General features: G+C 43.9%; 1 protein-coding gene across 6 annotated transcripts in view; it reads right to left on the bottom strand.

Annotated features, from left to right (window-relative positions):
• The window catches only part of TANC1 (tetratricopeptide repeat, ankyrin repeat and coiled-coil containing 1), a 229,918-nt gene that overhangs the window by 66,136 nt on the left and 135,963 nt on the right, over positions 1–27,819 (bottom strand). For 4 of the 6 annotated variants that reach the window (XM_032410005.1, XM_032409987.1, XM_032410023.1 and 1 more), the window contains 3 exons: positions 19,622–19,726; positions 8,240–8,370; positions 6,997–7,183 (listed from right to left, as the gene is read on the bottom strand). In XM_032410005.1, the coding sequence (XP_032265896.1) occupies positions 6,997–7,183; positions 8,240–8,370; positions 19,622–19,726 (423 nt within the window). The remainder of the gene's footprint in view (positions 1–6,996; positions 7,184–8,239; positions 8,371–19,621; positions 19,727–27,819) is intronic. The other 2 variants (XM_032410013.1, XM_032409996.1) reach the window with 1 other exon arrangement.

Raw genomic sequence — 27,819 nt, forward strand, 5'->3', positions numbered from 1 at the left:
TGGGCTTCTCCCTCCGCGCCCCCTGCAAGCTAACGAACCACACAGGGAACAGAGGCGGCTGACCTGGAGGGACTGCTTTTACCTCCCCAAGCCCAGCAAGGAGAGGACTCCGGGGAAAGTGGCCTGAGTTACCTCTGGCTCCAGGGGACTTTCTGGCTTCTTCTTCCACAGCTCCTGGGAGACCAAAGCAGGCCTGTGTCAAGCACCGCAGAGCCCGGCTCTCCTTCTGGCCTTGCCCAGGGGCGCCATGCTCGGGCTCGTGGCAGACAGATCTCTGTAGCACATCTCCACCTCAGTGCTCCTGGCATTGCACAAGCCATGCTTTGCTACGACACGCAACAATCAGCAAGGCCAGGGACCCAAGCCATGGTGCACAGCAGCACCTGCCAGTCCCTTGGACTGTGGAAACCCCTCAAGGGTCAGCAGGGACAGGGAACTGGAGGCGAAGACAGGCCACACTGCCCACACACACAGTCTGACACAGCAGGTAGGAGCCTCCAGAGAAAAGCCCGTGGATTTGCACAACGTGAAGTCTCCTAGCTGTAACACCCAACACCGTGTTCCAGTAGCTTCGCCTAACCTGTATACTGAAGGCATGGACACTGGAGCTTCAGACGTAGTCCAGTGACTCCGCAGAGTCGTGGACTCTTCCAGAACAGAGCACAAGGCACTATCAGCGGCTGGTATTATTATGCACCTACAGCATGCACCTTCCACCAAGAGGTGTCGATCACGGCCATGTTTTAAACCCTTCTCAGTAACTGACAACTTGCCCAGGTCTCCAAGGGCAGACGACCGCTCTTTGGTTCCACAGGTGGACAAGTTTTAAAACATACTGTACCTGAGCTTTACTGTACCAGCACTGAACAAACTTGCTCCTGGGACACAGCAGGTACCGATAAATGCTTGCTACCCACAGGACAGCCGCCTGAAGAATCCAACCACAGCGTGAATGAATACAAGTAGAGCAGGCATTCAACAGGCCAAATCATCGCTACGGATTTCTTTCCCACATTAAGTATACTACCAAATTATATATGTAAAGGCAAATTTTCCTCCTTCACCCAAGAGATAAAAAAAAGTTTCTATAATTAAGGATGATTTTTTAAATTGCAGGCAATGTAGCAAAATGAATATTAACACAGATTTGAAACACTCTAAATAGTTATTACCAAATCAATTTCAAAGCATTTCAATTTAGCAGCAAGCAGTGTAATATAGGCGTCAACAAAGCTGGATTAGCATGAAGTCAAAAGGGCAGGACTGACAACAGGTTAAAAATGAAAATAAAATACAATTAATTCCTCTTTGTAGGCCTCTCTCCACATCTGATCATCTCCCTTGGGACACGAAGTCCAGGAAATAAAAGGAACAAAAGGTCTCTAGCTACCTCTGAAATCAATTTCATTTTACAAGCCCAGGAGGGAGTCAAGTCGAGGCACGGGAAGATAAAAGTCAGCCCACGATAAACTTTAATATCCTAAGCAACCGGCCAGAAAAACAAACATTATCAAACTCTAGTAAGCACCAGCAGGATACTAATCCAGTACCCAGTAGTTCCTGCAAGCCACTTTTGCAGGAGAAATGTTTCTGTGAAGGTATTCCCTTGCCTAAGTTTATACCTGCCTTCCAGCTTCAAAGGGAGAAAGAGCAAACGCAAGCCACACCCTACCTCCCCACCAGAGAAAGGGGAAAGGCAACAGAAAGAGCCTAAATTCTTTACCCTTTTCATATTCTGAGCACTTAATCTCCTGAAAACTATCTGGCCTGGTGGAATGTGGTGGCTCACGCGCTGGGAAGCTGGGCAGGTGAACAACACACCTGCTGTGTGTGCGAGACAGGCCCAGTGGGGGAGATGTGGACACCATCCACTCGGAATACCCCTCCTCCTTCGTGGGGCTGGCCTAACACCAGCTCTCAAAAAGAAACAGATCTGGGATACTACAAAAGTAATTTGGAGATTATAAATGCCAGCAGGTACAAGCAGATAGTAGAGAAGGGCCTGAAAGGGACAGGTGACTAACTTTTAATGGCCTCTTAGCCAGAATTTTTCTAATTGTTACTTTATAAGTCCTTCTCCTGGGCATATTTATTATTAATACATAGGAAGGATTTTTTTTTTTTAATCTTGATAGGAAGACTGGGTTTTGTTTCTCCTCATCCAATATCCATTCCCTTTCTTCCTAAATAGAGCAATAATCCATTTTTTTAAACATACACACACAATACTGACCATGATATGGACACGGACAAAAACTACACAGTATGTTTAAATCAAAAAGTGCTTGTTAAAACCCATTGCTTTCAGTGATGCTTTTTAAAAAATCAGACTGGGGAGCACCCAGGTGGCTCAGCTGGTTAAAAGCAGCCAACTCTTGGTTTCAGCTCAGGTCATGATATTGGGGTCCTGGGATCAAGCCCGACATCAGGCTCCACGCTCAGCAGGGAGGCTGCTTGAGGATTCTCTCTCCCCCTCTCCTTCTGCCCCTCCTTCTCTCCTCACATACTCTCCGTCTCTAAAATAAATAAATCTTTTTAAAGTAAATAAATAATCAGATTGGCTTTCATACACATTCTAGTGAGTACACCTACTTAGGTTTTTTTCTAAGCTGAGATTAATACAGTTTACAATTTCCATTTGTTAACAGTTGGAAGCAAGTTTATTCAAAGGAGTGTCACTAAGAAAAAATGTATTCTCAGGCATGGAGGAAACACCAATTAAAGCCACTTCTTTGCAAAGTTTTCCTTTTAGAGCAAGTTATTAAGAAGCTACTTTATGCTGATTGGGTATAGTTTCACATTTAGAAGGTCTTCACACTGCAAATTTAAAAAATCAGACAGTAATTTCTAGGTAATGCCAATGATTTTAATCTGTCAAGAGTAGGAAATTTTACTTTCAAAATATATATATTTGTAGGGAATTCAGTTACGCCCATCCAGCTGAGACAGTATTTGTACATGACAGAATTATTATACTCCTAAAGAACATTTCAAGAGCTGGGACCTCCTCAAATAGGATGAAGTGGGACTCCCCTCTGTATAACACAGTAAAGTTGGAACAGAGGGCACGGAGGTTCTGCAAAGCCCTGACTGACCTCTACACAAAGAGACTGGAAGGGGTCCAATAAATTCTTCAAATGGTCATGATTCTGTCCTTTCTCCCACTAAGCCAGCCATTCCTCAAAGGAAAATCCTCTTCACCTGCAATGCATCAAAACCAGCAGAAACAGAACACAGGAAGGGTAGTCCGTGGCAGCCCCGACAAGGCCATGTGACCATGTGGGAATACGACCTTCCCTACATGGCATCTGTTGGGCAAAATTATGTAGATTAAATATAATCACCCTGAGAAATCAGCTTACATATTAAGAAGAGGGCTAGGGGGGCGCCTGGGTGGCTCAGTCGTTAAGCGTCTGCCTTCGGCTCAGGTCATGATCTCAGGGTCCTGGGATCGAGCCCCACATCGGGCTCCCTGCTCCGCGGGAAGCCTGCCTCTCCCTCTCCCACTCCCCCTGCTTGTGTTCCCTCTCTCGCTGTGTCTCTGTCAAATAAATAAATAAAATCTTTAAAAAAAAAAAAAAAAAAAGAAGAGGGCTAGGAATTTCTAAGGATGGGTTAACACTATTTGAAATTTCCCCCAGGTGCCCTAAATAAACAGTACTAATACTGTACATGCAGCTCTGAGCCCCGTGTGGGTGCCGGCAGCCCCCCCAAAGCTCGTCACACCGCGCCAACTGTGTGCATTTGTCACCAGCCCGCCCCCGACACCTTTGCCGCCCCAACCCAAGCTCTAGGGGTGGACACATCTGAAACAACTCGAAATGGAAAATTCAATGGAAACTTCTTCCCCCTCTCCCCAGAGCCTGTGGAATTTAGCATATGGATCCTAACCGGCCTATACCAAGCAGCTGCCAGGCCTTCCAAAGCAGGAAGCCAAGGTATCTTCACCTTTATCTTTGCCCACTAAGATCAATGTGTTCTTGAATATTTTATTCTGTTAAATATTTAAGATGCCTAAAGGCTGCCGTTCCCAGGCTACACCTTATAAAAACAGTCATGTTCCTCAGGCAGAGAAAGCACACACCCTACCCCCAACAATCACAGAACCACAACTGAGTCAAGATCCCCGCTCCGTGAGGAGGCTGTGAAACCTGCGGACCCCGTATTGATTGAGGAGGAAGCGCTCTCCCTCCCCGGCCCCCCCACTCCTGCCTCTTCAAAGAGCTGTGGCTACCAGCTGCCCAGAGAGGAAATACCTGCCTTTCCTCCTTCCCCTCCCTACCACACCCCCCATGTGTCCCTTGGCGACAGGTTCTAGTTCTGCACGTCATGGCAGGAGAGCGAACAGAGGAACATTGTCACCAGCACAGAGCTCGCTTCTCAGCCACCTACAGTCCTTCCTCCCTGCCGGAGACCAGCTAAGGCACTGAGAAGCACCATCTCCAAAGCTGGGGGGACTTCATTTCCTCATGACTCCCACTTCATCTCAACTGTCACCGTTTTTATGTGAAGCTGAGCCAAAGGGAACTTGTCTTTCTGAAGCCAAGGAATGAAGGACAGCCTCAATGACATGAAACGTGTCATTTAACTTGAACAAGACACAGCTTACAATACAGCTGACATTAACAGACGTGACAATGCCAACTTGGAATGGGAATCTTGCATATCTTCTTTAGAAACCAACTAAACATTCTGTCCTCCGATGCGACGTGACAGTGGCAACAATTCTTTTCTCCTTAATTTTTCATTCCCAACACCATGCCAGGAGCCCAGCAGATAGCCAGAGTAATATAAATGAGAGCCCCCCCTTCCCCTCCGTATGGAGACAAAAATAATAAAACAAGATCAAGTAAATTGAAGGAAAACATTGAGGTGCTACAGAGAGCACGTAAATAGAGGGACTAAGCGGTCTGGGATTGGATGGATGTATTCAACCAAGTTCTCATTAAAAGCCTTGGTATCCCTGCAGCTCAATCTTTCCTTTGACAAGACAGAAAACCAAACCGGCAACTTTTCTTACCCCTCTTTAGAATACTTTTAAAATTGCAGCACTGTATCTCAATAAGAGAGAGAAAGGGGGGGGGGCGGGGAGGAGAGAATGAATGTATGAGGGTCCTCTTTGGTCACTGAAAAAGGTTCTGTCACAACAAGACACTGGCTTGGCCATAATCAGAGGCATGCAATGCCGATGCCAGATCATATAATGAAGAGAGAAAGGGCTGTCCAAAAAACCGTGCAGCACTGAACTCCTTGAAGGCAGGAGGAGAGGACATTTCAGAAGAGTAAATGCCGTCAGGGGAGTCGCCTGGCTGTCGCAGAACCCCACAGACCCGGCAGTGGAGGATAGCTCAGAAGGCGTGAGGACAGAAGTAACACCGGCAAAAATTATTTGGACTAAACGGCAGGTGGAGAAGCAGAGTGAGGTGGGAAGAGGAAATCAGCAGAATAAGTGAAAGCATTTAAATCTGCTACGAAAACCTCAAGCCACCACTTTAATGCAATGTCCAGAACCAGCTAATATCTACGGAGACAGATGGTAGACTACCGAATGAGCAAGGCTGGGGGTGTAGGGGGAACAGAATGTGACTTCTAATGGCTACGGGGTTCTTTTGGGGGTGAAAGGTTCTGAAATCGGATTGTGGCGATGGCTGCACAACTCTGAACAGACCGAAAACAATTCGGTGGTTTAAATGAGTGAATATTATGGTATGTGATTGCATCTCAATAAGATGACCAAAACTGAACAAAACAAAAACCTACCGGAGAGGCTGATCCAAGTGAAAACTGAGGGCAGAGGTGGCCGTCCTTATGCGAAGGGCCCCTGAGAAAGCTACAGTGAGGTCTATACCAGGGAGCCCACCACCCAGCCCCAGTGATCTCACAGATCTTCTGAGGCAACCTCCAAAATATAAAGTGCATGAACCTGCAACTTGGTTTTGCAAATTACACTTGAAGTAGCAGGTGAATGAAGAAAACAAGGAGCTCAAATGTCATTCCCTTTGATTACATACTAATGTGGAAATAAGTGGGGTTCAGGCCCTACTAGAACGTAAAATATCCCGCAAAGACATGTGCGTAAGTCAGAAAAAGGGAAGCAGCTGAATGTTCAGTAGAGCACCAATGTTAAACAGCAGTCCAGGAGCAGAGGAGGGCCCGTACAATCCACCCCGCGGTCCCACACGTCTGTTATCTGAAAGGTGCCACGCTGGACACCTGACACACACAGGTGCACAACCCCACCTTCAGAAATGGAAAGGCACTCTGTCCGGGAGAGGATGTGAAAAGTAAGGGCTCTTTTCCCTGGTTGATGCTAATGTGTACCCGAGGCCAGAAACTACTGAAGGAATCAGAATCCTTACTTTAACAGAGAAGGAAAGAAGTGTGCAAAGAATTCAAATGTTATGCATGTGTTGACCTAGCTAAGCACCCTAAGAGTCGGGACTAGAATCTGTGTCTCCTGATCCACAGGTCAGGACAACCAAACCTACTGGTGTGAGTGTGGGTGTGTGGGGGCACAGGGTGGACATCCTTAGAAAATTCTGGCCTCAAAAACAGCGGTCAGATCCCATGAAAAGAAACTAAAGAACAAACACCTGGAAATAAGTGAAGAAATAAATGACCTTGCGATTGGGCTGGGAAGACGCCTCGAAACGCAGGGATTTTATTGCCCGGTTCTATGCCCTAGTGGGACCAGATGCCCAGTAAATGGAATTAATCGATGAGGAGGTAGGATTTTGTAACTTCACAGGTCAGGTCTGATCAGGAAATTTTTTCACCCAATGAGCCCAGGGTTATAAAAAATAAACACCAAGGAACGTAAGAGCGGAGGCTTCATCCTCTCGCTTATCCGTGGAGCCTGTGCAGTCTGCAAAGAGCAGGGCGGCCCAGGCCGACCAACCTTCACAGACCACACTAAAATCTTCTGAAGAAGTGCCTGGTGAATGCTCTGGCCGACGTGCATCGAGCCGTCCCATTACCGAGCCGTGTGCTTCTTACCTATAATTCCACTGTCCTTGCTTTCCAGGGTGGAACTAGGGCTGCTAATGGTCTCACAGGGACTTTTGTTGGCTGCCGTCTTGCTGACACAGCTATTCAAGGTTGAGCAGGGGCTATCGGTGCTAGGAGATGCGGTGCTGCTTGTTAGTGTGGAGCAAGGACTGATGCCTTGGCTCAGAGCTGTGCACTGCAAGACGAACGGAAGGAGGAGTTAGCGCGGCTTCACACAGGACGCTTCTACACAGTCTTTTGTTTCTGACGCTAAAGCAATAAAACTAAAAACAGGAACATGGAAAACAGTTTTTTTTTAAAGTGAGGCGGCTTCATATATATATATGTGGCCTTCCAAATTTTAAAAGAGAAATCTCTCTTCTGTCCCCTTCCCCTGTGATTTTTTTTTATTTATTAAAAGGGCAGTCTTAGAAATAATTTAGTGGGAACGCACATTCGTAAAATAGAAATAGCAAACAGGCAGACTTCCTTTCATTTAAAGTCTGCAGAAGACAAATGGGTTCTTTGACCTCTGTACGGAAAACCTGGGAACTCTGTTTTTGTAATGTTTCACGAGCACAGCAGCCTGATTCAATTCCTGAAGATTTATGGGCTCTGCTCGCAGAGCCAGGGGGCTGGTGGCCACTGCCATCTCAATCAGTGCGTGACACCCTGGCAGAGGCCCTCCGCAGCAGGGGGGCGGGAGCTCTGGCCCCTCACTGCCATGCACACGTTACCCATCTCCACCCTGAAGCGGCAGGCTGCTGGGTCCCTAGAATGCAGAATGCTCTCCCATGCACAAACCATTTGCTCGCATCTTATTTTGTCTCTGCCTCATCTCCTACAAATCTTTTCCTCATCCCACTGACCCTCCAAAATCTCAACCCTAAAAAAACGCACAGGAAAGCACATCCCAAAGCAGCCAGCTGAGAACAATTGGTGTTACAAAGATAAAAGGAGTATCCTTAATATGGGATTCTTTCAGCCACTTAAAGTCATTCAGCTACTCTTCCCTGGGTGGTGACTTGAAGGTTAACGTGGATATTTTCTTGAGTTCCGCACCCTTCCGCCTCGCCCCACCTCCCCGCTGCAGAAATCACAAACTGTTGAAGTAAATTTCAATACACAACAGCCCAGACTCCTTTGACTGAACAATGACTCCCCCACGCAGGGACGGGGAGAAGACAGGTTATGCCTTCCTTCACGCATACTCTGAGCAGGTATGATATGCAGTGTCTTCCTTGGGCATTACCATGGTCTCATTGTTTCCTTCAATGGTTATGTGTGTGGCACTTGGGATCCCTTCTCCCAGTAAAAATCCCAGCCTTGTCAACAGTTCTTGAGCTGCCGGCGAACAGCTCGGTTCATTATCGGCCTTTGCTTCTGGAACAAAGAAAGAAAACAATGAAGATGCCCCTCTGGGGAATTTCAGTTTTGCATCTGGAGGAGCTCGCGCTACAGCTGCTTGTCTGGTGCTTTTGTGTATTTTCATAAAATGCACAAAGTTTGACAACGCTGCCTGTCCTCTAGCAATACATTCTAGTTAAGAGGCTGTGACAGGTTAAGAAAACAGTGGAAGAGAAACTCCAAGTGCAAAGAGTGAAATATCTGACCTGAATCAGAACACAGTGTGATTATACGATAGCAATTTCTATTTCCACGGCATGTGAAAAATGGGTACATCTCAGACACCAGAGGCGGAAAGAGGCCTGCCTTTCGTCTTAACTCTCCAAGAGGACGGGGTGGCCAATGCCCACAGGAGGCGGAGATAAAGTTAAACCTAGTGGCATGCTGGCAGAGCCCCAAGCTACTTAAATGTTGGGGTAAAACTGAAATCCAAGCTCTCATTAACCAAAACATGGGCAGGACTACTTTGGCGGGTTTCCACAGCCACAGCCAAGTCCAAACCAGGACTCCAACTCAAGGGTCAATCGTCAGGAATCCACTCTGAAACAAAGATTTTAAATCCCAGCGAAATGTGTCCCAAGAGACAAAGCCCAGTGATACACTCTGCTGTTCATGCGGAGATGGAGAGAAATCAGGCTGTATTCTCTGCATACTCCACGGTAATGCTGGATGCGCGGTTAACCTGAAGGTCACAGCGCATGCTTGCAACCTTTTCCTTCTCTGGCCTCCCCTAAGAAGCTGCTCATCTTGCTTTTTGCACTTAAAAGAATTCTGTTGTTGGGTTTAAATGTTGAGCTATAGGTTAACCTTGTATCCAAAAGCCTAAGGGGACTTAATTAAGGGCGACGAAATGATACATCATTCTAACACCTCTCATGTATTTTTAAATCAGCATCCATCAGGGAATGAAATAAAGTATAAAGCAAACCCTGCTTACAGAAGTTAGAACTTAAGAACAATATGCAACCTGTAATATACTCACTCATCTTAATGTTTTGTTCTTTTTTTGTTAATCGTCTAGAGACGAGACCCATACATTGATGAACCAGTTTTTCCTAGATGTGGAAATCTGCAGATAATAAGTCTTAGAAATACAACATGAGGAAAGAACAAAATAGCAGTGTTACCTTTGAGCTACAGTATCACCACCAAAGTTCAATGCTAACGTTGCCTTTTGTAAGGAACCGCAAAATCAAAACCAGCAGAGCTGAGAAGACCATTTGTATTATCCTCACTCACATACCAGTTTTGCTCAGTCATGCTCCCAGGATAGCAGCTACACGGGAAACCAGGCTGGCTGTATCCTCAAGGAAGGAAAAGCATCCCGCCCCTTGCTTACTCTCAAAAGCTCCCAATGTTTGCACTAAGAACTGTGGTTTGCCAGCTTGGATTTTTTTTAGTTGCTCAACAAAACTGCAGGGGTAAAATAACCAAGGCTTGATTGTTCTGGGTTAAGAGAGCCCACATGTTTCTGGATCATCTGTGTTAAACTCGTACCAGGAAGGGGCAGTGGCCCCATGCCAAAGGGGTAAGAGAGCACCCCGGGGCAGGTCAACCACACCCAGAAGGCCACTCTACAAAAGGTCCCTTCCCACCAGAGAGTTCCACCATATTTTGATTCCCAAAGTACTTGGGCATTGGGAAAAGCAGGCAGGAACCAAACCAAATCAGCAAAACCCAGGCACACCCAAGGGCTGAACCACTTCAGAACAGGATCAGTCCCACCCTCCCTCGCCCCAAGGCTCAGGCAGGGCAGCTCTTTTATCTCAAGGGGCAGCTGGACCAGAGGGAGCCAACAGGATGCAGATGGCAAGAGGAAGAAGCGGGTAAGGGGGCGGAACTCAGCAGTTTCTCTACTCCACACCTCCCTTTCCTTTCGACACAATCTCTATACTGCTCCCCAACTGTGAATGTGCCCCTGAATGTCTAGCTTCTGGTTCAACCTGAAACTCCAGGGAAAGCGCCAGAAACACTCCCAGTTGGCAGCAGCTGTGGAGGCACACTGAGCTTGGCTGCCACAGAATTTACCGTGACAACAAATGAGGCCACAGCCCGTTGTTCACATGGGGCTCACTCTGAGACCCTGCATCCCACGTAGGTCCCTGGGGAATGGGGTGCCCCCTTAGGAGTCACTGCTGCCTCCACATTGTGTCCGCAGACACCCCAAATTGCCAAGGTTTTCATTAAAACATATATATTTATGCAAAGACAGCTGACTCCTCATCCAAACCTCCCCCCTTCAGACGAGTTGGGAGCTGTGGCAATTCCCAGGTTTAATGTCTGAATTGACAGGACACTCCCCCAAGCTCATGATCAACTTGTTCTCTTAACCATTCAGTCTGTACTTGGATGCCACCAAAGTTCCAAAACCCAACCTGGGTTCGGGATGCTTGAACAGACGTCCTTTATTTCAGGTTTAGCAACCAGTAAGTCACTGCAATTTCATTTTGTCCAAAAGCTTCCCAACTGTCTTTTCATATTATTCTCTTTTCTCAAATGTCATTCCAGTGACCTTCCCCTCAGAAGCCCCCTTCAGTTTGAATCCCTTAATCCACATCAAGCTGTCCACATTTCCCCCTGCCTAACATACACAGCTTTCTCTCTCTGAACTTTTCATTCTGGCAGAAGGACCCCTGGGTGAAGAGTGACTGTGCCATTTTGGGAGAGATGAGTTGCCTACAAACTCACACTGATACACTGGACTGTGAAATTAAAATGCATTTCTACTTCCACAGTCGATCACCAAATACTGAGATTTGAACAGTCAGATAAGATTTTCTTAGAGCTCATTCTTACTGCAAAATGAGCCCCAAACCAAAATCCAGTGGGACACTCTAAATGGAAAGTATTTTCATTCGTGTAGTTAATATTAAATCACTCATCAATAAAAAGTGTACCTTACCCAAAACCAGCAGGATAAGAACTGGAGAGAAAGACATCATCTCTTAGCAACACTTTACATCTCATGAATTTAAATATCCAAAGAATTTATGATGGCTGTATTTGGAGCTGAAAGAATAACTTCCTGGGAATCCATTAGACAAGTGGAGAGTGATAATCCTTCCCAGTAATGTTTTCATGGAATCCTCAATATCACACCATAATGGAATAATCAAGTGGAGAAAAGCAAAGGGAATTTCTTGGGTCACTTCCTGTCTCTTTCTAACTAATCACACTCGGACTTGCAGCACCAACCCTCAGGTACAGTCCATAAACTGACCAGCTCCTCAGTTACTGCCATCATAAAGTCAAATCCATTTGTGCCCCTTATAACCATCCCCCCCATCCTTCCCTACAGTCTCAGAAGAAAGGACTTCTCTCTATCAAAGCTCTTCTGGACCACTCAGTGTGAACCTCTCTAACCCTCAATTTCCTCATGAGGGAAGTGGCCATAACCACTTCTTAAAGGTTGTAAGCTTAAAAAAAAAAAAAAAAAAAAAAGGTGAGAAAATACCTTGTACACCAAGCATCTTTAAGATAAGATGCTATATCAAAGTTGGTCATTATTTATACCAACTCTAACACCAAGAGCCCACTTTCTCACTATTATTTCATTTTCTGGTTTCACAGATTCCTATCTATATTCAATGTGTTTCTATTTCTCTTAACTAACAAAAAATAGTTTTTTGTTTATGACTTTTCTGCCTTAAGTAACTTTTTTTGAACTCATTATTCCTTCAAGACAACAAATTTCCTCCTTTTTCTAATTACTGAACTGTTCCCACTTGGCCCACACTTACTGCTTTCTTTTTTTTAAGATTTTATTTATTTGACAGAGAGAGACACAGCGAGAGAGGGAACACAAGCGGGGGGAGTGGGAAAGGGAGAAGCAGGCTTCCTGCCGAGCGGGGAGCCTGATGTGGGGCTCAATCCCAGGACCCTGAGATCATGACCTGAGCTGAAGGCAGACGCTTAACGACTGAGCCACCCAGGCGCCCCGCACACTTACTGCTTTCATTTCTCATCTCATCATTCTCTCTTCTTCAAGTCCGACTCTGTTAGAACTGTGGAGGTCCCTGGGGATGACCAAAGATCATTCTATCAAGAGAAGCCCTTTCTCTGCTCTCATCCTCCTCAAACTCTAGGAGCTTGGACACTGTTGGCAATGTTCAGCCATTTACTACCATGTGACCTTGAGCAATTTACTTAATAACAGTTTCCAAAATAGTACTTCTGAATTGAGTCCGTTAAATGAGACACAGCCTTGATGGATGTTAGTCCTTTCCTCTGCTTCTAAATGTCCATGACCTGCTTCTTGCTAAACTTCTTGCCCTCCTTGACTTCTGTTCACAAGCATTTTCCTATTTCTTCCTGACTGCTCCTTCTCCTAAGGCACCTTCCCTCCTTGATTTTCCAAAAATAGTATTTATAGAGGAGCATCTACCCATGAACCTGAGCTGACTGCCATTAATTGACTTCTAGTCCTTACTTAATACAAAAACGTACTTATCACACAAGTTATCTTTAAGCTCTCCATCCCATTCACCCTATATTGAAACTGTATCAAACCTTACTATTTCCTCTTTCAAAATGTCTCCTGAATTAGCCTCTTTCTTTCCAGTCATACTGCCACTTATCAAGTCCTCATCCCCTCAAGTCTAGATAACTATCAGACTCTGGACCAATTTTCTCATCTCTTTTTTTTTCTCCCTGTCTTCCTTTCCTTCCTCACAGCCAGTGGTTCTCAAACTTTTTGTCTCAGGTTTACTCTTAAAAATTGAGAACTCCAAAGAGCTTTGGTATATATGGGCTATTGATATTTATCATACTAGAAATTAAAACTAAGAATTTTTTAAATCTATATTACTTCATTTTAAGTTCATAAAACCTACATGTTAAACATTTTTAACAAAAAATTTTTTCAAAGATTTTATTTGTAAGTAATCTTTACACCCAACATAGGGCTTGAACTTATTTATAACCCTGAGATCAAGAGTTACATGCTCTACCGACCCAGCCAGCCAGGGGCCCCAAAAATATTTTCCAATTTAAAAGTTAAGAATAGCATTGTTTTATACTTCTGCAAATTCTTTTTAATGTCTGATTTAATAGAAGACAGCTAGATTTTTCATGTCTGCTTCTGCATTCAATCTGTTGTGATATCTTCTTTTGGTTCAAGCATGTGAAGAACTGTGTGGTCTCAAAGAGATATGTAGATGGGAAAGGGAGGAGCCTTCTCAAATAGATACTCTTCATTGATACCGCACCAAAATTTGACAAGTAGCAATTTCTTAAAGGTTAGCTCTACTCTTGACTTTGAATCTGTATGAATACACTTTTTGTACTCTGTTACAATAAAAAGTCAATAGTCTGTTACAAGCGTCAAATGAATTTTTACCCATGATTTTTTAACATCATGCATTGAGTAATTTGGAAAATATTGGTTTTGCAGATCTTGCAAGTGCTGACACATTTTATTATATAATACCAAAATATCACATTAATATCACCACATCTCAAATGAAAAGTCCTGAGAAGCCATCAAGCTCAAGGTGACAGATACAAATTCCCAAAAACCTAAGTTTTCACTTGGTCAAATTTTATCATTAGCAAGGAATCCGTCAGTTTGTTTTAATTGAAATGACACACTCATTTTATTCCTTTTTGAGAAAATGTGTGTCAAATACCCAATTCTGAATAACCATGGTTTGCCAGTCATTCTTTCAAGTAAAAATGGTGTTCCATTAAAAAATTGGCTAGGTCAGCTTGCAATTAAAACAATCACACAAGCAGTTTTCTTTGAGACCACCATTACACTTCAGCATGCAGTAGAAGTGCTTTGGGGAGACTTCCCCTTTCACCACACAGACTATTTGAAAGATCAATCTAGGGTCAAGATTTAATAACCTTATTTTCAGTACTTTGTCAGGGACGTTACTCAGTGAGTTATTATTTTTAATGCTAGTGCACGGTGGTGCAAAATACTATGCCTAGCTCTACCACAGCGGGTATCCCCACCTCAATGTGCACCAAGGCCTCAGTCTTACCAACAATTGCACCATCAGTGCAAATGTCAATGCAAGAGATATGGAAATATCTTCCTAATAATCATTACAAAAAGCGTTTTGACCTCACAGATCCTCAGTGAGGGTCTTGGGAATGCCTAGAAGTCTACAGCCTATACCTTTTTTTTTTTTTTTTTTTTTTAAAGATTATTTATTTGAGAGAGCGCGCGAGAGCCCAAAAGGGGGTAGGGTCAGAGGGAAAAGCAGACTCCCTGCTGAGCAGGGAGCCCGGGGGCTCGATCTCGGAACTCCGGGATCATGACCTGAGCCAAAAGCAGTCGCTTAACCAACTGAGCCACCCAGGCACCCTACAGCCTATGCTTTTGAGAACCTCTGCTTTAAGTCTTCAATTGTGCTAAATTCTCCCTTTTCTTTAAAATCAATAAAAAGCCATTGCTGTATACACCTCTCAATCTATTAACTGATCTCTCATCTCCCCTTACCTGCTCAAAGCCTTGTGGCAAAAAGGCAATGGTCTATCCCCACCAATTCCATTTCCCTTTCGCCTACCTACAACTTAAATTCATTCACCTTCGCTAGCCTCCTGAAACAGCCCTGGTAGGCACAGTAATGTTGTCTTTTTAAAAGGCCATCTCCTCATTTGATTTTCCTATAATTTTGACCTTGCTAATCCTCCGTCCTACAAGGAGGAAAGTGGCACCTGTCACATCAGACACTCAGAGAGGAAATCCGTAGTTTCCAGGATTGCTGTACAGTCTTGTGGGTTCTTCTATCCTTTCTCCGTCCTCTTCTCCCAGTGACCCTTTCCCTAGTCTGACACACCTCTCATTTCATCACATTCCCTCTAAACAAAAGTTCATACCCAGAACTCTTGAGACCCAGTCTGATTTTCCAACTGTTCAGTGGGCACTTCTGCCTAGATGTTCCATCAGTATCTCAAACTCAACGTGCCTGAAACTGAACTCAAACCAAAACGGATGGTTCCCTCTCTCTTAGTGCTCCTTGAATGTCGTCTCAAAGCCTTGAAGTCATCTCATCACCTTTGTCTCTTCTGGCTTCTAGGTCCATGCAATTTCTCAAGAATCATCCTATTCCTCACCTCTTCCTTCCTGATCCTGTTCTAATTTGAGACCTTACTCTGTCTTATCTCACTACTGAAACCTCTTCCTAACCATCTCCCTGACCCTAGTCTCTTTCCTGCCCCCACTGCATCCTATACTTCGTTGTCAGGTAAATCTTAAGGTAATCAAATCCTTCCAACTCAGCTCCTCCACGGGCACCCAGCTTGGATTAGTCAACACTACTCCCCCCTTGCATTACAGTCACTCTGCATATACAGGTCTTTAATCCCCAATGAGACTCTAAGGTTCCATGAAGAAAGAACCTATGCTTGATAACCCATCTCAAATGCATCCAAAATAGTGCTTTTCGTAGCATCAGAATTAATATTTACTTAAGGAACTGCAGAATGAACGGATACCCTACCTCTGGTCTCTCTTCCATGGTACACATACCAGGCACATCCCCTTTCTGAACTTTCATCTAACTAAAAACTTAATCAACTATTAGTCAAATGGCATATCACCATTCTAAGAAGCTGGATGTCTGAAATTATAATCAAAAACATAAGGTGTCAGTATTTATTTAAACATATCTAAAAAAAAAAAAAAGACACTCCTCCCAAGATAGCTTTGCATGTAATTATTGTTTCATATGTGTTAGTTTTACTTGCTAACTAGATTGCCAGAAGAAAAGTTTCATCATATTTTGAGACTGATCTTCACCAAGCAATGACTCATTAGACTAAAACTTTCTCACCCCTCCCCATCAAAGCTTGCTCAAGTAGCTAATGACAGATGGAAGCAAACCTAAATGGATTATGGTTGCCCCTAATTCAAAGAAATACAGCTGTGATCCTACAGTAATTGAATAATCCTAATTTATCTGTTGTTTTTTAAAAATTTCCCTTAAGGGGCGCCTGGGTGGCTCAGTCGTTATGCGTCTGCCTTCGGCTCAGGTCATGATCCCAGGGTCCTGGGATCAAGCCCCACATCGGGCTCCCTGCTCAGCGGGAAGCCTGCTTCTCCTTCTCCCACTCCCCCTGCTTGTGTTCCTGCTCTCGCTATCTCTCTGTGAAATAAATAAATAAAATCTTTAAAAAATAAAAATTAAAAAATAAATAAAAATAAAATTTTCCCTTAAGGCAGAGGTATTGTCTTGTGGGTAAATGACATTCTCCCCCTAAATAATATGTTAGTTTAGCAATAGGAAGCTCATTTGTGAAGAACATGTTCTGTATGACACACAGGTTATTGGAACTATTTGATAGAAAAAGGGGGATTGTATTTTGTTTGAGGAGCTCATTAAGTCACTCTTTTTCCCCAGAGTAGAAAATGCTGTTTTTCCAAAATATTTTAGAATATTGAATAAAGTAGAATATATTTCTCTAAAGATGTTTCCAGGTGAATGTAAACTTTAACAGATTGATTCTTCGCACATAATAAAAATATTCATCTGCCCATATCATACAAACCACTTTCCAGATGGCTAAAATATGCAAATTTGCATAAATACAATTACTTATAAATTAATGAACAAATTCAAAGTGCTCATTGGTTTTGCTTTGCTTTGATTTAAATTTCAAATAGCTAAGAATCAAGAATTTATGGAGCTAAACCATAAAACGAAGCAGCTTAGCCTGGGAAGGGTATTTCAAACATTTAGGAGTAACTTGATATTTCATGAGCCTATGGGAAATTTTGAAAGCATTTCACAAAGAGCTGTTTCCAATAGTTTGTTAGGCCGGTAAATACGGAAATGCTGTCATTGACAGCATCCAGAAAAACATCTTAAAGATTAAAAAGAAAATGCCCAAAGGAAATATGAAAAGCTAAGACAAAATTTTAAGAGTTAAAACTTAAGTGATGATGCTTGATATTCAACCCTAGAGAGTAGGGTTTGTCTACCATACATTAGTGAATGCTTGGGTTAATACCCAAACTCAATTAGTTGTAGTTTGCTTCAGCCTCTCCTTTAGGTTCATTGACCTGGACATAAAATTTACACTTTAATATGGCAGATTTAATGAACCCTACTGAAATGTAAAAGATTCCCTGGGGATTACAAAACACACCATCCTTTACTAATTGTCCAGCTGAACTATGTTAAGCAACCACTTTCTCATGAACCAACAGATAACTGCCGGGGCTTCCACCAACATCATGGCTATCCACACGAGACCATATGCTTACAAACATGAACCGTACCTCTTCCCCTTTTCCTGAACACTTAAAGGGAAAACGTACCCTATTTCTTAATTCTAGGCCAAACTTCCGGAAACTTCTGGTCTGTATTCAGAGCCCAGGTAGGTCATAATTTCAGTCCCCTTGGAGACAGACAATGCCGAATCTGAGGGCTTGGGTTGCAGACTATGCCAGCAATATCAATCTTTACACTTGAATGTTCACCGGGCAGCCAAGCAGTTGAGAAAGCCTCCCCCAAGAAAGATAGCTGATTCTGCCTTGGGCAAGAGGAGAAAAGTTGACAATCGGAACTCTTTTTAACCTCTCTTCTTTGCCCAATACAAATCCTAAATTTCTCCCCCACTCTTACCCCAGAGGGAGTCCTAAACTCTACACAGGACCTCAGTGGTATTCCCCACCAGGGAGAAAGGTTACATCATGGAGTCTAGGCCAGTCAAAACACCAAGGGCATAAATGACCAGGACTTCAAAGGCTTTGGAGGGTGGGGATGAAGGTAAGGGGTGGTTTATTCCGAAATGGGCAAATGGCTTGGTAAATCTGATCATTGATATTCACTTCAGAGGACCAGGTTTTTATTTTTCTTTCAAAATCCAGCATAGAAATGAGAGAAAAGATCTGAAAATCACCAAATGCCCATCACCATGAATTCACCACCAAGAGGGTCCTCATGTCTGTAGAATGGCCATCCTAACCAGACACCACCGGGGACTCTCCCCTCTTCACCACCATGCACCTGGCACCCTGCCCCTCCTCAGCACAAATCCTAGTTGTGAACCTCTTACCCAAACCAAACAGCCTGGTGCCTGGACAGAAGGGAAAGAGTACAATTTCTCATGCCAAGACGCAGGCAATAGCACCTTTCCCTGCCCACGATGCCCAGCTCCTGGCCCTATCTCATCTCCCACCCATTCCAAACTCCCCTTGCTGAGGTTTATCTTCTGCCAAATCCTCTTCCCAGCTCATTTTTAGGTTTATTTTCACCACCACCCTACTTATTCCATTTTCCTACCATGTCCTACTTCATACCTCTCTACAGTACATAACCACAGAAACACAAAATGCACACACATTGGTTAGAACATAAAGGAGCTGTACCTCTGACTACCCACAATTAGGGAGAGGAGGATGCCAGGTATTCCAAAGGGGAAATAGGGATGAGCTTTCTCTTTCAGCATTACTACATAAACTTGTATCTACATTGAGGGTAAAATGGGCTTCTCTACATAAGCCAGGATTCCTAACCACATGTTTCTGCAGGAAAATAGGATACAAGTTCAAAACATACAAATTAAAGACCATGGAGTCATGAGTTGGGGACCCCTTGCCACCCAGGAATGGAACAAATGGAAAATCCCCAAACTGATTTAAGAAATAAAGAACAATTAATATATCCATGAAATACTATAGTTTGTAATGTCTGTTACACTCATTTCCAGATCTAGAAAAAAAGGTATAAAATATCTTTACTAAAAGATTTCAATTAATTTGGACTTTTATTTTATTTTGGCTCTTAGTTCAACATTCCCTAAAGAAAAACTTTAAAAGACAAAAAGCTTTCAAAAGCTACCAAACGCTTTTAAGAAGGCTAGTTATCAGAAGCCTGTCCAGTGAAAGTGTCAGCTTTTCAGCCAAAGCCTATTGAATACTCCAAAACGATGGAGTACCGAAAAAGCAAAACAGAAGAGTGCTGGAAGCCGTCTACTGGCTGGCTTTCCTTATCTCCCCATGCTGGGGAGGTCAAAATTGAGAGGAAATAAGGCTCAACCCTTAAACAATGCATATGCACCCACTCGACTATTCCTACACGGTGTATGTAATTCCAAGAATTTACATTAGCTCAACAGATCTCTGGAACTGGCGGAGGGGGGGGAAAGACCTCCCAAATAGAATTCAATTTGGCAAAGCATTCCTACAAGAGGCACTCAAGTTTCACTCAGAAATGGAATGTCATTATGTAAAAATCTTTCGGAGTAAAAATCATTGAAAACATATTCTTACCATTCTCATTGGGCTCTGCTGCCTTGGACACTTCTCGGAACGGGATTATAACTGCATCTCCAGGCACTCTGGGGCTTTCCACATACTTGGGCTTCCTGACGGGACCTGCAGTGGAAAAGATCTGAGTGTGGCTAATTTTTTCCAGACGCAAACAAAGCTTCGGCATGTACAGCGTGTGTCCTCACCAGGACCCAAATACGCCTCAAGGAAGAGCCGGCCCCTTCTCCTCCCTTGAACACACACACGGTCATTTCAGTACAGACGCGGGAATGTCCAGCCTGGCTGCCAAAGCAGGAATGGGTAAGCTCAGTTTCAAGAATGTCAACTCTGACAAAAACAAAACAAAACAAAAACAAAAACAAAAGCTGCTCTTTCGCTGTGAAGACTCTATAGCTGTCTTTGATGTACATCAAGGAGCGACTTTGACATGTTCAAACCTGGACAGCTTCTGGCAACGGGCTTTTTATTTGGAATTTGTCTCTAACTGGGACAAAGACGATTGGGTTGCTTGCTATCTCCAAAGTCAGGAGGCAAGGATTACAAACAGCCAGGCTGTCCCATCAACACACTCCGAGCGGCATTTTATCACACTGGTGACGCACTGCAATTGTGTGGGGCAGAGAAGGCGATGGCGTTCTTGGCACATGACAGAGCCGCCTTCAAAAAGGCACAGAAGCCGGTCCAGCATGCGACTCGGGGACACAAGAGAGCCCGTCAGTCCTATTTCTCACCTTCCCCTCCACCTCAACTTATCATCGGAAAATCTGGAATTCTCAGTGAGACTGAACTGACCCCTCACACATTGGTGGTGGCAATGAACAGGGGCAGCCACTTCGGAAAACAGTTTGGCAGTTCCTCAAAAGGTTAAACACACAGTTATTATAGGGCCCAGCAATTCCACTTCTATACTCACACATGTTCGCAAAGGAGTTTGCACACCCGTGCTTGTGGTAGCATTATCAAGAGCCAAATGCCCATCAGCTGATGACAACAGAATGTGATCTATCCATACAGTATTGGGCAACAAAGAGGGATAGAGTACTGATTTATGCGACAGGAGGAAACCTGAAAACAGGATGCTACGTGAAGGAAGTCAGTCCCCACGGACCACATATTATAGGGGTCCATTCGTATGGAATATCCAGAACAGGCAAATTTATAGAAACAAAGAACGAATGGTTGTCAGGGGCTGAGGGATATGCAGGCTAGTGGGGTGATGGCTAAAGGGCATGAGACTTCTTTTTGAAGTGATTAACATGTCCTAAAATTAGTGGTGATGGCTGCACGACCTTGGGAATATACTAAAAATCGCTATAGTGTACACTTTTTAAATGCGTGGATTGTATGATATGCGAATTATATCTAAATGAAGCCACGTAAAAAAAAGACTGCCCATCCTGTCTGTTCCTTTCAAACATCACATTACATCTGGCCCAGAATCACCCACTTGACTTTCATTTTCCTTGGTTGCCTTCTACTTAAAGTGCACTTTTCACAAGGCCACAGAGACAGGGAGCATTTCACATCAGTAAGGGAAAAGCTGGTGGAAAGAGTGACAGACAGGGGTCCACAGCCCTCCCTCGTGCTCAGCCCTGAGCCACAGCCCCGATCCTCTCGGGCCTTGGCTCCGTCACCGCACACTGAAACGGTGGGTCAGGCGGATCTTGAGCATCCTTCTGCATCAAACATCTTATGCGTCTAAGGAGTTCCGTTCAGAGTGTGGTCTGTGGTGAGAGATGCTGCCATCTAAAGGCTTACTGCAAAAGCATCTACATCAGTATAAAAATAATCCAATTCCCAGCGCCTACAATGTACTACACATTAAAACAGGCTACATCATCAAAGAAGCATATGGTACTTGACAAACAGGGATATTATTTCAAACTTTAGAAATCATGGTTTTTAAATGGCTAACACAGTATTCAATCACATGGCTGTCTCCATAATTTATTTAACCCTGTCAGAAAGGGGATTTTTCAAAGGTTAAATTGGAATGGTTATAGGGGAAGGGGGAGAATTCACAGTATGAACGGAGGACGTAGGCTATACAGCAAAATACAAAGCGTAGTTTACTCAGATTTTATCTAGAACATACACATATCCCTATATAAATATGCATGGAGAGAAGACTAGGGGGAGGGGGGTATAAGGGGAAATTTAACATATTTGCTATGGAGGAGCCAGAAATTAGGAAGAAGGGCTCTAACAGGGCAGGAAGAAATGGAAGCAGGACAAGTACGAGAACCTTTCTACACTTTTGGTTCCTGACCTATTCTCTGTGGTAAAAAAAAAAAAAAAAAAAAAAAAAAAATCACAGGCATCTTTCCCCCCACCGTCTGCTGTCTTCCACTTAAAGGACTCAGAGGAGGTCAAGCCCTTTATTATTATTGCCCAATGATTCAAACTGCCCCAACCAGCAACATGCCACTGCTCAAGAGACACCTGTAAATTTCTGCTCACCTTAACTCTTCAGGGTATAGTAACAGCAAATCCAACAGCAGCTCTATTTACAGGCTCCAATCTACCTACCCCATATATCCTTCAAAAATATTCTCTAATAGTAAGTACTCTTAAAACGTGGGCTATTTCACATGGATGTACAATGGTTTTTATGGAAATGGCTGGAACATCGAACCGCAACATCACCCAGAGCCTTCAGAAAGCATCCATGCCCATCCATTTAATGGTCTATCACTGTGTTCTGCTCAGAGGCCAACTGCTAACTGTAAGAAATACTTGGCATTGAGGAGTCAGAGTGTTAAGAGCAGAGCCTCTGGAATTGGGCAGACCTACCTAGGTTCAAATATGGTCCCCAGCCTCCCCAACTCAGGCCTCAGTAATATCACAGAGATAAAAGATGAACAAGTAAGCCTCCTGTTCCAAGTGGAACATCCATGAGAGCAGAGACAGGTGGACCTGCTTCCCAGGCTTAGCACAGTACCTGGCACAGTAAACAGTGATGCTAGATAGGAAAGGAGATATGGAATATCCCAAAGTAAATAGAACGTGTATTCAGTGATCACGCAAGGCTAAGCCCTTACATACATTAATTCATTCGGTGGTAGTAACTTTGGGAGAAGAACACTACTTCCATTTTTAGGTCAGGAAACTGAGGCATTGTTTGTCATGGCCTACATGGCAAAACACTAGTTCTGTGGTCCATGCAGGTTTGAAGCCCATGTACTCAACCAACACTCAGCACTGATAAAAGTGGGAAACCCAGATGAAACATGCAGTTCTAGAAAAGGCCAGAGCAACAGAACCTTCCACCACCTAGTCATCCATGGACCTTAGGATAGTCAACAAAGATTTTATTCATACTTGTCTCTGATCATCCCTTTTACTAAGAATTGAGATATTATAAAGTGATTATAGGCATACTTGAAATATTGCAGATATTGCAATAAAGTGAGTCAAATGAATTTTTTTGTTTCCCAGGGCATATGAAATTATGTTTACACTGTGGTCTGTTAAGTATGCAATAGTATTGTGTCTAAAAACAATGTGCATACCTTAAGAATTATTTTATTGCTAAACAATGCCAACTATCATCTGACCTTTCAGTGAGTAGTGATCTTTTTGCTGGTGGAGGGCCCTGCTTTGATGTTGATGGCTGCCGACTGATCAGGGTGGTGGTTGCTGAAGGTTGGGGTGGCTGTGGCAATTTCTTAAAGTAAGAAAACAATGAAGTTTGCCACATCAATTGACGCTTTCATGAACGAATTCTCTGTAGCATGTGATGCTGTTTAATAGCATTTTTACCCACAGAAATTTTCTTTTTTTTTTTTTTTTTAAAGATTTTATTTATTTGACAGAGAGATAGAGAGAGAGAACAAGTAGGCAGAGAGGCAGGCAGAGGGAGAGGGAGAAGCAGGCTCCCCGCTGAGCAGGGAGCCCGATGTGGGGCTCGATCCCAGGACCCTGGGATCATGACCTGAGCCGAAGGCAGCCGCTTAACCAACTGAGCCACCCAGGCACCCCGAAATTTTTTCATAATTAGAGTCAAACCTCTTAAATCCTGCTACCACATTATCAATTAAGTTTACATAATATTCTAAAATCCTTTGTTGTCATTTCAACAATCTTCATGGTATCTTCACCAGGAGTAGATTCCATCTCAAGAAACTATTTGTTTATCCGTAGGAAGCAATCCTCATCCATTAAAGGTTAATCATGAGACTGCAGCAATTCAGTCACATCTTCAGGCTCTACTCCTAGTTCAAGTTCTCTTGCTATTTCCGCCCCATCTGCAGTTACTTCCTCCACTGAAGTCATGAACCCTCGGAGTCCTCCATGGGGGCTGGAATCAGCTTCTTCTTAACTCCTGTTAATGTTGATATGTTGACCATGTCCCATGAATCATGAATGTTCTTAATGGCATCTAGAATGGTGAATCCTTTCCAGAAGGTTTTCAATTTACTTTGTCCAGATCCATCAGAGGAGAATCACTATCTGTGGCAGTGATAGCCTTATAAAATATATCACTTAAAGAAGACTTGAAAGTGGAAATCAGTCCTTGAACCATGGGCTGCAGAATGGATGCTGTGTTATCAGGCACAAAAATATCGAGCTCGTTGGACATCTCCATCGGAGCTCTTACGTGCCCAGGTGTGTTGTCAATGAGCAGTAACATTTTCAAAGGAATTTTATCCTGAGTAGTAGGTCTCAACAGTGGGCTTAAAATATTCAGTAAACCACGTTGTAAACAGATGTGCTGTCATCGAGGCTTTGTTGTTCCATTTATAGAGCATAGGCAGAATACATTTATATTAGAATCCTAGGATTTGGAGAATGGTAAATGAGCACTGACTTCAATTTAAAGTCACCAACTGCATTAGTCCCTAACAAGAGACAGCCTGTCCCCTTTAAAGCTTTGAAGCCAGGCATCGACTTCTCTCTCATTATTCAAGTCCTAGATGGCATCTTTAGGAACCAACCTCTATTACCATCAAACTTTTCTTCTAAAGCTTCCTCATTTCTCCTCAACCTTCACGAACTGAAAAGAATTAAGGTCTTACTCTGGATTAGCTTTTGTCTTAAGAAAATGTGGTGGCTAGTTTGATCTTCTATCCAGAACACTAAAACTTTCTCCCTTTCAGCAACAAGGATATTTTTGGGTTCTTATCATTCATGTGATCACTGGAGTAGCACTTACAATTTCCTTCAAGAACTTTTCCTCTGTGTTCACAGCTTGGTTAACTGTTTGGTGCAAAAGGCCTGGCTTTCAGCCTATCTCAGTTTCTGGTATGTCTTCCTCACTAAGCTTAATCACTTCTAGCTTTTGATTTAAAGTGAGAGATATGTGACTCTGCCTTTCACCTGAACACTTGGAGGACATGGTAGGGTTAGTAAGTGACCTAATTTCAATATTGTTGTGTCTCAGGGAATACCGAGGCCCGAGGAGAGAGAGAAGAGATGGGGGATTGGTCATTTGGTGGAACAGTCAGCACATACCCAACATTGATCAATTAAGTGTGCTGTCTTATATGGGCACAGTTCATGGCACCCCAAAACAATTACAATAGTAACAAAGATCACTGACCACAGATCACAAACATAGTAATGAAAAAGTTTGGGGGCGCCTGGGTGGCTCAGTCGTTAGGCCTCTGCCTTTGGGCTCAGGTCATGGTCCCTAGGTCCTGGGATCAAGCCCCGCGCATCGGGCTCCCTGCTCGGCGAGAAGCCTGCTTCTCCCTCTCCCACTCCCCCTGCTTGTGTTCCCTCTCTCGCTGTGTCTCTCTCTGTCAAATAAATAAAATTTGTAAAAAAAAAAAAAAAAAAAAAGAAAAAGAAAAGAAAGAAAGAAAAAGTTTGAAATATTGCAAGAATTATCAAAATGTGATGCAGAGACATGAAGTAAGCAAATGCAGCTGGAAGAACGGTGCCAACGGACTTGCTGGACGCAGGGTTGCCACAAACCTTCAATTTGCAAAACCTCAACATCTGGGAAGTGCAACACAGCAAAGTGCCATCAAACGAGGTATGCCTGTATAAACAACTGCTCTCCAACATGATCCTTTTATTTAAATTGTTTTCTACAAACAGCTGAACCTCAAATGTATAAAACAAGAAAAATGTGTAACTACAGAGGTTTTGTTCCTTCCTCCTCTCAATTGCTCATTAGAGAATCTTTGCACACTTTCCATTAAACATAGCAGATGAACACTCGTTTGCCTTTACTCCTTTTCAAAACATCATTAAAGTTGCAGGAAAGGGATTTGAGAGAGACTGATGGGCAAAGGAGAACACCACAGGCGAGAAACCAAACTTCTGAAAGTGGGAAACAGTTTGCCAAGGAGCAGTGAATTGAGCGGGCTAGAAGAGGTTGGCACTGGGGTAGGCGACAGGACGGCTCAGCCTCAGAGATGGAAGGCACCTCTGAAGGCAAGGGCATGGATGGGGCCACACAGGATCAGGGCTTGAGAATCTATTTAAGGGAGAGTTAGACCCTCAGAACCAGGAAGCATTCCCTCTCTCATCCTGGAGGCTGAATTTTTCTCTGGAAAGGCTGAATGCCAAGACCACAGAGACTCAAGAGCTAAACTCTTGAGTGCTAAACTAAGAAACTGGGATTAAGAAAAATTCCACATGCAGATTGGTGGACCCCAGATGCACCCCCACCCTGAGCTGTGAGATCAGGGGCAGCAAGCTAGCACACCATGGCAGAAAGACATCAGAGGATTCCTCTGGGGAAAGTCACCAAGAGAAAAGACCGGTAAATAACCAGTTGGGGACATCCCCTAAAAGAAATGGCAGATCCCTAACCAATCACAGTATCACAAAGCCCCTGTCCTCAACACCTACCCAGCGCTTTCAATCAGCTTCTTTGCTCTTCAGATGTGAACTAGGATCAGACAGTCGAGGAAGACCCTACCCTGAAAGACAGCAACTGAAACAAGAACGGAACCGTGAGGAATCAGAGAAAACAGGAGGAACACCCTTCAGAATGAGAAGAATTATTGCTTCCACCACCCAAAGGGCTACCATGACAAGGGGCACCTAGGGTCCACATGGTGGGCAGCTGAGCAGACTGACTGAAGGATGAGGAGAAGAGAGGCCATGGCAGTGGGAGCCATGTGACCACCGGGCACCCATCTTACACCTGAACTGCTATTAAACCACAGTGACACTAAAAAAATAAAAAAAAAAAAAACAAAAAAAAAACCACAGTGACACTGATTTCTATGCCACTGAAACAAACTCCCCTAAAATGAAGGGGCCACCTTGTCAAGAGGGACCCAAACTGAGAATTCCATTTCCCCACCACCCTCTTACTCAGGGGATACTACTGCCCATCACCTTTCTACACACAGCTTTTTGTTTAAAATAAAATGCTCAATGTTCCCAGGCATTAGCTACCTGAAAGTAAAATAATCTCCCCCCCCCACCCTTCGCTATCAGGTTAATCCCCGCAAAACAACCAAAATATAATACTACGTAATAATTATGCAGAAAGCATGGTATGTTGGCTACTATGTTTGTTTTTTTGGGGGGGGGAGGGAGGGCAGAAGGAGAGAGAGCCTTAAGCAGGCTCCATGCCCAGCGTGATCTCACAACCCTGAGATCATGACCTGAGCCAAAATCAGGAGTTAGACAATCAACGGGCTGAGCCACCCAAGGTGCTCCTGTTGGCTACTAGGCAAGCGTTCCTTAGAAACAATACACGATTGTCAGGTATTAGCTTGAAAATCAGCAAGGGGAACCTGGCTGGCTCAGTCCGTAGAGCATGTGACTCTAAATCTTAGGGTTCTGAGTTCGAGCCCCATGGCAGGTGTAGAGATCACTTTAAAACAAAAACAAAAACAAAAAACTAGTGGGAAAATCAGGTCACATAGAGGCCAACATGTTTCCCTGTCACAGCAGCCTCATGTCCCAATCACTCCTGGGCAGCTCACCCACAACACTGGCACAAAGCACGTTTCAAGCTTTACTGTGTATAGAGATCACCTGGCGGGGGGGGTTCTTGTTAAAATGAAGATTCTGATGTCCTTACCAGGTATGGCTGGGACCATGGCCACACTTCAGTAGCAGAGGTATCAAGTAGGACAGCACAGGCCACCATGGGTGGGGCCCCTAAGGAAGACCACCCTTCTTCCGTTAGGTCTGAGCAGGGTCTAGGGTTGTGTGGCTGGGGTACCAACTTGCCCAGTTTACAAGGTTTTAGATAAATGAGGATTGTTCTCAATCATAAATAGGAA

This window comes from Phoca vitulina, unplaced genomic scaffold, assembly GCF_004348235.1.
Source record: "Phoca vitulina isolate PV1807 unplaced genomic scaffold, GSC_HSeal_1.0 scaffold1, whole genome shotgun sequence".
Lineage (NCBI taxonomy): Eukaryota > Metazoa > Chordata > Mammalia > Carnivora > Phocidae > Phoca > Phoca vitulina.